The sequence below is a fragment of the Cyprinus carpio genome, chromosome B12, assembly GCF_018340385.1.
Source record: "Cyprinus carpio isolate SPL01 chromosome B12, ASM1834038v1, whole genome shotgun sequence".
Lineage (NCBI taxonomy): Eukaryota > Metazoa > Chordata > Actinopteri > Cypriniformes > Cyprinidae > Cyprinus > Cyprinus carpio.
Window position 1 is genome coordinate 2,363,967 of NC_056608.1, and position 11,067 is coordinate 2,375,033.

At 39.0% G+C, this 11,067-nt stretch overlaps 1 protein-coding gene across 1 annotated transcript; it reads right to left on the bottom strand.

The window, feature by feature from the left end:
• Window positions 1-1,421: 1,421 nt before the first annotated feature.
• Window positions 1,422-6,061, bottom strand: LOC109105342 (transcription factor Sox-9-A-like). The gene is made up of 3 exons (XM_042734739.1): window positions 5,355-6,061; window positions 4,707-4,957; window positions 1,422-3,839 (listed from the first exon to the last, which is right to left on the bottom strand). Exons 1-3 carry the CDS (start codon window positions 5,771-5,773, stop codon window positions 3,163-3,165), a joined length of 1,347 nt encoding a protein of 448 aa, XP_042590673.1. The 5' UTR covers window positions 5,774-6,061; the 3' UTR covers window positions 1,422-3,162.
• Window positions 6,062-11,067: the final 5,006 nt, after the last annotated feature.

Below are 11,067 nucleotides of genomic sequence, written 5' to 3' on the forward strand. Positions count from 1 at the left end.
AATATAATAATATAAATATATAAATGTATATACATGTAAATAATTTTTTAATATATACTGTATGTGTTTATTCATATATACATAATAAATAAACACAGTACACATACATATATTATGTAAACAAAAACTTTTATTTTGGATGTGATTAATCATTTGTCAGCACTAGATATATACAATCATTCAAAAGTAATATTATTTTAGTAATATTTTATAGTAATATTTTTAAATGTTTTTGAGTCTCATGCTCACCAAGGATAATTTATTTGACCAAAAATATTGTAAAAAAAAATATAATATTGTGAAATATTGCTTTAATTTAAAAGAACCATTTTCCATGTGAATATATCTGTGATCAAATCTGTATTTTCAGCATCATTACTCCAGTCTTCAGTGTCACACGATCCTTCAGAAATAATTTTGATATGCTTATTTGCTGCTCAATAAACATTTCTGATAATTATTAATAAAAACATTTGTGCTGCTTCATTTTTTTATTTTTTATTTTGTGATACAATTCTTTGATTTTATTTTTCCTTTAGAGCATTTATTTGAAATAGACATGTTTGTAACAATGTACAACATCTTTATTGTCACCTGCTTAATTTAAATACAATTATTAATTTACCTGACATTTTTAGAATGCATGGCCATGGATGGATGGATTTGCAGTTTGTGCATATTTCACGCAGTCTGTGCATATTTTACACAGAAATGTCCCACCTCATATCCTGGGTAAATGTTAGTTTTGTGGGCATAATAATTTCAAACTGGCCCTGTATTGAAACAGCTGGGACCAATAGACCTCTGAACCTTCACTGGATCGCTGTGGGCTTCTGTTCCTATCGTCTCTCCTTCACATATGAATCAGATGTTTATTAATACTATTTACAAAGGGAATGCTGTTTTTTATTGAGCTTATAATGGAACGTGACTGCAATCAGACAGAGAACATTCTCGGTACATTCAGCATCACTACTGTGCCATTTGTAAACTGACGATTCTACAGTGTTAAAGCCAGAAGATGTTTGTTGTTCCTGGTTTTGTAGTTATATACCAGCACAGATGATGCAATCGCGAAACAGAGCTGAAAATGACAATAAATCGGTAAACCATCATGTCTTTGGCATGACGGGCTTGTCGGTATTTCCCTTTGCTGACCGTTTAGAGGAACAAACCTGGGGAACCACATATGAAAACCTTTCCGTTTTCACACTAACAATGCGAGTGTTATAATGAGCTGACTATAGGCCCTCCTGCTGCTTCATCTGCGAGAGGGAGGCACTGCTTGCGTAAGAAAACTGACGTTCGTCATTACCGAAGATATTCCACCCCCTAAGGCTAAACCCAAACCATACGCATTCATGCTTAGCGCTGTAGAAGCGTAACTAGATGCAGATTATGAGACAATAACACACTAGGTGTCTGTTTTATTCTCACTTTTATTGCAAATATAATACAAAAGATGAGCTTCTTCAAAGGCAGTAAAATGTTAAACTTTTTAAAAGACAAAAAACTTGTTCAGTCTTGTGTAAAAAAGATACCAACATCAGTTCTGAGATCACTGAAGTGGAGTAAAGCACAAAATCGGAAAGGGAAATGTATAAGCAAACAAAGATGCCAACTAACTAACTATCTACTTAAAAACAACTACAGCTTCAAATTAGAGCATCGTAAAACTTTCCAAACGAAAGACTACTCTTCCAGTTATTTTAGAAACTGCAACAGTATTTTGTGCATGACACAACTGGTTAGAAATAAGAACAAATAAACATTTAAAATAGAAAAATCTACATATGATAAATAAACATGATGAATACAGAATTAAGTACCAGCCCTCTGTCTAAATGGCCCGTTGGGTTATATGTCACCACAGTCAGAGGAGCAAAATAACAATTCATTTTTTTCGTATAAAGTATTAAAGAATAAAATGCAAATCATTTCTTTGAAATAAAATTAATACTAATAAATAAATTAAAGGGGTTAAGATGGGATACAAAAGGAGGGGCTGTAAGATGACACCTGTAGGACTGCAGGCAGCTAATGACAAGCAGAGGTCAAAGGGCACTTCCTGGAGCTGCGACACATGCTGTTAGACACTCAGTAAATTCTCAGCTGCCGCTGCCACGTACATATTCCCGCTAATTCGCTTCCAACATTTGACAGGCACTGATGCTGGTTGGGGATAAAAGCGTGAATGAGAGCTGGTGTAAAAAAAATAAAAAATAAAAAACCCTTGGATAGTAATGATATTTTACAGGAACATAAATAAAGGGCACAGAGTCAAACTATAAAACATTAAATGCACTGCAAAAGGAAAAAGGGTGTTACTGATGGAAAAAGACAAGGAATGACTACCAAGAGTGGTTTAGTAAAAATAGACTTTTCTACAAGAAACACAGAAGGCCGGAAATACAAAAAAAGTTGTGTTAAGAAAACATACACAGTACATATTAAAGTATCAATATTCAATAAGTCCTCACAGAGGAATCATTTCTCAAAAATGTTTCTTTTCTTGCAAACAAGGCTAAAAATATATATATTCTAATCACGATTTCAGGCGATTAAAAGGCACGTCGGGAGCCGTTTTTTTTTTTTTTCTTAAAGTCCAGCTTTCTTTCCTGCATTTCAATGTTTCGTGTGTGTGTGTGTGTGTGTGTGTGTGTGTGTGGGCAATTCAAGTGTGTGATAAAGAGAGTGGATCCCAGGTGAAAAAAAATAATAAAAATAAAAAAGACACTTCCATAATATACTTAAAGTGCTTTATTTTCACACTAATTTGGTTCTTAATATACTAAAATGATTCTTCAGTACTTAAACTTAAGATGTGTACTCAACTGTGCTATTTTGGGACACCATGAATGTTAACATAAATGCACTTTTAACATACCATCTCTGTTTTTAAAAAATGTATTTAGCTACCTATCTTTCACTAGTACACTAGTACATTCAAGTGTACTACTAAAAACATTTTTTAAATACAGAGATAGTATGTTAAAAGCGCATTTTAGTTTATATTCATGCTGTCCCAAAATAGCACAGTTGAGTACACACCTCAAGTTTATCTTAAGAAGTACTAAAGAGTCGCTTTTAGGAATTAGTGCATGAAAACAGAGCACTTTAAGTACTTTATGAAAGTGTACTGGGGAATGATGTGGTATCTGCTCAGGGTCTGGACAGCTGTGTGTAGACCGGCTGCTGGTCCCAGTGCTGGGGACTGTGGTTGGGTTGGGGAATGGAAGGAACCCCGGCAGAGTCAGCGATGGGTGTGTACATGGGCCTCTGGCTGGAGCTCATGTAGCTGAAGGTGGAGTACAAGCCGGAGCTCTGACCTCCAGCGTGGGTGTAATAGGAGTTGGCGCCGCCCTGGTGGTCGGAGTAATCGTACTGCGCCCTGGTGATGGATGGAAACGAAGTGCTGTAGTGCTGGAGGTGCTGGACGTTGAAGGAGCCGTAGCTGGCTTGCTGCGGAGAGCCCTGATCGTTGTAGTGGCTGGGGCTGAGCTGCTCGGTTTTGATGTGCGTCGTTCTCGGTTGCTCTTGCTCTCCAGTAAGCTGGGCGTTCGGAGGGCTGCCGTTTTGAGGCTTCCCCATCCAGGTGGCATAGTAGGATGCATTGGTGGCATGCCCATTCGGCGGCAGGTACTGATCAAACTCGTTGACGTCGAACGTTTCGATGACGTCGCTGCTGAGCTCGCCGATGTCCACATCGCGGAAGTCGATGTTGAGCGGGCGTCCCGTGCTTTCCTGAAGCGGACGGGCCTCTCGCTTCAGATCCACTTTGCCTGGCTGCGCGTCAGTTTTCGGAGTGGTGGGAGGAGTGGGCGGCCCTTGGGACTGGCCTGTTTGGAAACGGTGGAGGAGGGGAGAGAAGTTAGAGCGCCGGTTAAGAGATGACGCAACAGCGAGAGCCAAGGAAAACAACTGAGATAAACTCCAGTTGTCAAATGATTACTCCCGATTAATCGCTTCTAAAATAAAGGTTTTTGTTTACGTAATATATATATATATATATATGTGTGTGTGTGCGTACTGTCTATATTTAATGCTTATATAAATACACATGCATGCATTTATTTCAGTAAAATCTGTTATGTTTATATATTATATGAATATGAATATATACATGTAAATATTTTCTAAATATATACTGCATGTGTGTGTTTATATATATACACATAATAAATATACACAGTACACCCAAATGTGACCCTGGAGCACAAAACCAGTCATAAGTTGCTGAGGTATATTTGTAGCAATAGCCAACAATACATTGGGTCAAAATAGTTGATTTTTCTTTTATGCCAAAAATCATTAGGATATTAAGTAAAAATCATGTTTCATGAAGATATTTTGTACATTTCGTACTGTAAATATAGCAAAACTTAATTTTTGATTAGTAATATGCATTGCTAAGAACTTCATTTGGACAACTTTAAGTATGATTTTCTCCATATTTAGATTTTTTTTTTTTGCTCCCTCAGATTCCAGATTTTCAAATAGTTGTATCTCAGACAAATATTCTCCTACCCTAACAAAACATACATCAGTGGAAAGCTTATTCATGATGTATAAATGTTTTTTTTTAATGACCCTTATCACTGGTTTTGTGCTCCAGGGTCACAAATATATTATGCAAACAAAAACTTTTATTTTGGATGCGATTAATCACGATTAATCGTTTGACAGCACTACTCGATTTCACCCACCTGAGTGCTCGCTGGGCGAGTGCACCTCTCCCATGCTGGATGCGGGCGAGTCGGCTTGCTGGAGGGCTTTGAAGATGGCATTCGGGGAGATGTGAGTCTGCTCGCTGCCGTCCTCAGACTCGCTCTGGCCGTTCTTCACAGACTTCCTCCGCCTGGGCTGATACTTGTAGTCAGGGTGATCTTTTTTGTGCTGAACCCTGAGGCGTTCAGCCTCCTCCACGAAGGGACGCTTTTCACCCTCGTTCAGCAATCTGCCAATCAACACAGCAATGAATCTTACAGTGCATAGTTATACCATTGTGTAGACAGCATGCAATTGCATGCACCTTTATGCATATGAATTAACGCAAATACAGTAGTCAGCATTTAAAGTGGATCAAAACCGTTCATCAAAGTTTTCCTAAAACCAAAACAATACCCGTTCTTGTCTTAAGACAACTTTGAAAAACTTTTTTGATCCACTTCAAATGTTGACTACTGTAATTAATTGCAAATTTAAATCTGCCAGTAAGCACAGCAATGCATCTTATAGCGCATAATGTTACTATTGTGTAGACTGCATGCAATTGCATGCACTATTATGCATATGAATTCATGCAAAACAAATACATAAATAAAAATAAAAAAAATAAAAAAAAAAAACTTTACCTCCAAAGTTTGCCCAGAGTTTTGCTGAGCTCGGCGTTGTGGAGGTGCGGATACTGATCCGCGAGCTTCCTGCGCGCCGCTTGCGCCCACACCATAAACGCGTTCATCGGTCTCTTCACGTGAGGCTTGTTTTTGCTCGAGCCGTTCACTCTCACCGGCATGGGCACCAGCGTCCAGTCGTAGCCTTTCAGCACCTGAGACACCGCCTCTCGGATGCACACCGGGAACTTGTCTTCTTCGTCCTTCTTGAACTCGCCGAGCGTCGCGTCCGGAGCCGCGAGGCGGGTGTTTTCGGTGTCGGAGCCCGAGCCGGAGCCCGGGGAGCCCGCGGAGTCCTCGGACATGCTCGGACTTGGGGCATCAGACAGACACTTCTCTTGCTCCTCTGTCATTTTCAGGTAGGGATCTAGTAGATTCATGCGAAGACTGTAGATGGACGATCTCAGAGAATCGGTGCGGCTGAGCGTTTCGCCTCCCCAAAATACGTTCCAACTAGGTTCCTGCAAATCCACTGAATCGCAGCGCTCGCTTTCAGAGGGCAAGCGTTTGAGGGTGTTCTGCTGGTGTTTGCAAAAGCAAAGCGCTCCCTGCGCGCTCCTGTGTAGTATTTCCGAGAGAGAGACGAACTTTGGTTTGTCAGCTGAGCGCGCACTGGCTTTTAAACCCGACGCGCAGTGACGACAAGGAAAACGATGCCTGCTCGTGCCCACCCCTCTCTCACTCTCAATAATTATCACTCACAATTTAACATTTCAGAAATCTACTTCAGAAAGCACTGTTTTCATAAGAAGCGTTTGTTGGAATCTCTTACTGCTGTATTCTGAAAACGCGTACGTGCAAGTGCGCAGCCGGAAAATGTTTATCTTTAGGGTTGTGCAAAACACCACACACACACCACGCAAGACTTCAAACGTTTGCAAACAATCAAACGGGCTAAATATACAAGCCACTGGCTTTAATTCGTTTATTTAGTGACACATATTGGACAGCTCGGCTCGAGGAAGTGTTACTCAATCAGTGACTCGGCATTAAAGCTTTCCACTCGCACCAATTCCTTCTTTTCGAGAGGTTTGGAGAAGTTGCAAATATTGTTGCATCTGTTCATCGAGTCAGGCAGTCCAGAGATGGTGTTTTCATGAAACTGACCGATAGGGGGAGACAGAGTTCTGTGCTCAGGTCGCTTCAGTACATTAGTGCTGGTCAGACTTGCAGAGTTTGCCTGTGTATAATAATGCAAATATTGGTTATGGATTCCTGATTAAAAACAGCTAACGTCTCTGTATTTTCTTTCACACTTCATTCAGGGGGAGACTGGGGAGTGTTGATGCATTCTGTTTAAATATAACTGTTTAATCTGTTTATATAATAGGCCTATATTTTTTTTAGAACATGTTTCAAATCTTTAAAACAATACATTAATATCCTGGGAATTGTCTTCTACAAAATAAAGTACATTTTGAAATCTACAGACCATTCCTAAATTGATTAAATTTGTCAAGTACATTGTGATATTGCAACCTTCCCAACTTTCATTACACTAACAGAAAACTGACATTTTACATTGTATTTCATTTGTAATTTATTTAATCCATGCATTTATTGTTACAATCAAATTGACTTGTTTAGAACCACCTCATCTCCATTTCACCTTAAAACTCTCAATTAAAATAGAAATGCATAATACACATTAAGCTTTTTTAAATTTAGTTTATAATTCAATTTTCTTTATTCAAATATTGTGACGCTCATGTGTGAAACTGATTTCACCCTGTAGCTCATTTTTAAAACTAATCACTTGGATTGATTGAAGACGTCTTTCGGGATTCATTTTTGTGCAAACTTTCAGTTGCATATGCTTGTGTGAACTACAAAAAAAAACAAAAAACACACACAATAAAAGGCGACTGCCGAGCGTTTTGTAGTGTGCATGCAGATCTCTGATTCTCTCTCCTGATCAGTGCTCGGGCCGAGGGAGAAAGGCATACTTCTGGATGTTGTAAAGCTGTTTGTTTGCGTTATGTCAAGCTCTTGCAATGCACAACCAGTCAGTAATCCTATCTGCCCCGCAGTTTAATTAAGGCTCAGCTTCCACACACAGAATGTGAACTGTGAGCGTTTTGATTCGTCCTCGCTCCGACACACAGCGTTTATTTTCACTGGATGTGTTTATTTAAATTATTCACTTCAAGCATAAACATAACAGAACTTTTAGGACCTTCGTCAATAGCACATTCCCTTTTTTGTTAACAGCACACTGCTAATAGGAAGGAGAGGTTTCGTTTATTTATTGTAATGCGGACTTAAGCGAATACAGGAGTGAATGACAGCTTTTCAACTTTGCATACGCTTATTAAGCCATCTTTTAACAACTGCTCGATTTTATTTTGCATTAAGCTCCTGTTCGCTGCTGGCAGCGACGATACTATTACCTCTGATACAGCCAGTTAGATAAGTGTTACCATATTTGCGCTATAAAAGTAACTTGTGCTTTAAAAGTTTCACTAACCACTGGTTTTACGAAGGTGTTCAAGTAATAAAATGTTATGGGAGTGCAACTTCTGATTAACTTATACCACCTGTTAAGCAGAACTCACATCTGAGTCACAAATAGCAATTGCAGTCAAACAAGACGGTGATTTCACACGAGATACACCTACGCCACATCCTGTCAAAAACTAAAATGTTTCAGGAACAGATGGCAAAAGTTGTGCATTTTTTACGAACTTGCCCCTATATGTTAATTTGATCTGTTTTGTCTTTCCGTATTTTTATTTTGTTAGTTTTGTCTTAGAGTTAGAGTTCTGTTACAGCTGTCACAGCTTATCAGTCAGCCGATGTTAACCAAATCCGTCATTAAAGCAATGATCATGTACAGGGCTAAGCATCCTACAAAAGGCCTTGGGAAACTTGTCATCTTTTCTTGGAGTGGAGGTGTGAAGATTTTGTGGGATAATTATCCTACAAAAGGCGAACCATGTTTGCCGTTTCTTTGTCTCTGAGTTGTTTAAGGAGCATTCTTGTGCTATTCAGAAGTTCTTGTTTTGGCACAGATACGTTATTATGGTAATTATCATGTACAGGGCTAAGCATCCTACAGTAGGGCTTTGGTTTGATAAACGTGACTATTTCTAGTATTTCTTCATGAATGTTGAAATCCAAAAGAGGTTCCTGTCACTGCCATCTTGACCCCTCTGCCATAGACAAAAATACCAGAAGTATAGAAACTCTAACATTATTAACTTCTGACAGACTTTGTGGCCAGTGATTTGTACTTAAAATAAAGTTATTCAGAATATGAGAAATAGTCACAAAGGTTGCACTTATGACATATAAAGTCGTAATTCAGGAAATAAATTTGCAGTTGTGATACATAAAGTCATATTACACAAAACATCACAATGTCAAGAAATAGTCACAATTGTGAGAGTCACATTGTAAGAAATAAAGTTGTACTTGTGAGATATAAAGGGTGTCTTCACACGTCTTATTTGGTTCAATTGAATCGAACTCAAGTTTGTTTCCCCCCTGGTGTGGATCTTTTGGGCAGGTGTGAATACAGCAATTGCACTCGGGTGCGGACCGAGACCCAGCTGAAGAGGTGGTCTCGGCCCGCTTCCATACGAACTCTGGTACGGTTGAATGATGAACCAATGAATGGATGACCTCAAGCACACATGTGGTTTTGTTTACAGTTTCTGGTTCACTTGCAAAAAGGGCAGTGTGAAAGTGAACTGCACCAAAAAAAAAATAAAAAAAAAAAAAATCAACATTGTATTTGGTCTGGACCAAAGCAAGTGAGCTAGCAGATTTTGTGGTGTGAATACACCCAAAGTCACATTGTGAGAAATAAAGTCATAATTGTGAGATAAAGTCACATTGCGAGAAATAGTTTTAATTGTGAGATATAGTCACACTGCTAGATATAAATTCATATTTGTGAGATTTAAAGTCACATTGCGAGAAATAGTCAAAATTGTGAGATATAGTAAAATTAAGAGAAATAAAGTCATAATAATGAGATATTAAGTCACACTTTGAAAAATAGTCATACTTGTGAGATATAGTCACATTGCGAGAAATAAAGTCATAATTGTTAAATATAAAGTCACATTGTGAGAAATAAAGTCCTACCATAAATATAACAAAAAATATTTTTTGTTTAGTAATATGCATTGCTAAGAACTAAGAACATTGTAAAGCAATTTTATCAATATTTAGATTTTATTTTAATTTTTTTTTGTGTACCCTCAGATTCCAGATTTTCAAATAGTTGTATCTCAGACAAATATTGTCCTCCTAACAAACCATACATCAATGGAGAGATTATTTATTCAGCTTTCAGATGATGCATACATCTCAATTTCAAAAAAGAAAATTGACCCTTATGACTGGTTTTGTGGTCCAGGGTCACATATATACAGAGAGATACACACACACACACACACACACACACACACACACACACACACACACACACACACACACACACACACACACACACACACACACACACACACACACAGAAACGAGCTTCCATGTATGTAGTATCTGTTTTTCAGGGTTGTGTTGAGGTCAGAGGTTTGTCCAGGCACTCAGTCGTTATCTGTGATTTACGACAAAGTAACTAGTTTCAGCAGATCAGAGTATTTAACTGTTTGTTAACATGCGTCCTCCTGCTGTAAGTAAAGTCTGAATGCCCGTAGTCCGATCCAGATGTCACTAGGTCCTCCTAGCTCACTACAATACATGGATGCATTTTAATTTTGCTTGATTCCACAGCAACCACAAAATCCTGATGTGAGTTATGAGATCATTTTGACCAGCCGAGCTGATGGAGAGCGTGAGCAGTGTGCAGGGGAAGTGGACACACTGAGCCGAACAGGCGCAAAGCCACGGGAATCCGCACACGCTCCAAAGATACAGCTGGTGCAAACACTGGCTCTTAAAAATAACAATGTGCTTTTGCGCCAAGCTAAATGTGCTAATGACAGATCCACACCTTTAAGGACTCTTTTGGGCATTTAAGGGGGCGGCAGCGGATGGGTTGAGGCTTAAGAAATTGGTTTGTCAGCAGGAGGGCCGAGCCAGTGGAAAAGCAGACGCTAAGCGTGCCCGCTCTTTTCACAGCTCGAGAATCTCTGATGCAGCGAAACGCTAGGCGGTCTGGACGCTGGTCCAGTCATAGCACAGCACATTTTTAATTGAATTGTGCCTTGCAGACAGAGGTGTAGGCATAGTCGGATTTCAGAGAGCTGGATGACCGATAGTAACCTACGATAGTTATTCTTGCAGTATTTAATTGGTAGTGTAATATCTTGTTATAGATTGCACCATCACTAAAATTCACCTCGACAGCAGTGATTAAAAGTCATTGCAAAAATGGTTCAGAACGGAGGAATTGCATTTATGCAAGCATATATTTTTACTATAATGCAAAGATTAAATGTGTGACTTATACAGCTTCTACCTGTTTATATGTCTTGACAGCTGTCATATATGTATCTTCTGCACGTTGCATGCTTTTTCATTTGTGTTCCAGGTTGAATCACTTTTGTTGTGCTGTCTGATTCAGGATCTGCTCTAACTGGTTGATCAGCTTTTGGTACTGATGTCATCACTGGTCTCTGTGACATTCATCCAGACGTGTTCAAGTGTTACCTATCAAACCACAGACTATATAAAGCTGCTCATGTCATAGCGGCGTGGGTTGAGC

Coding starts and splice junctions, on each gene's coding strand:
- LOC109105342 (XM_042734739.1), bottom strand. CDS start 5,773: ATGAATCTACTAGATCCCTACCTGAAAATGACAGAGGAGCAAGAGAAG. Junction 4,958..5,354: donor ACTCTGGGCAAACTTTGGAG/GTAAAGTTTTTT, acceptor GTTGATTGGCAG/ATTGCTGAACGAGGGTGAAA. Junction 3,840..4,706: donor CTCGCCCAGCGAGCACTCAG/GTGGGTGAAATC, acceptor GTTTCCAAACAG/GCCAGTCCCAAGGGCCGCCC.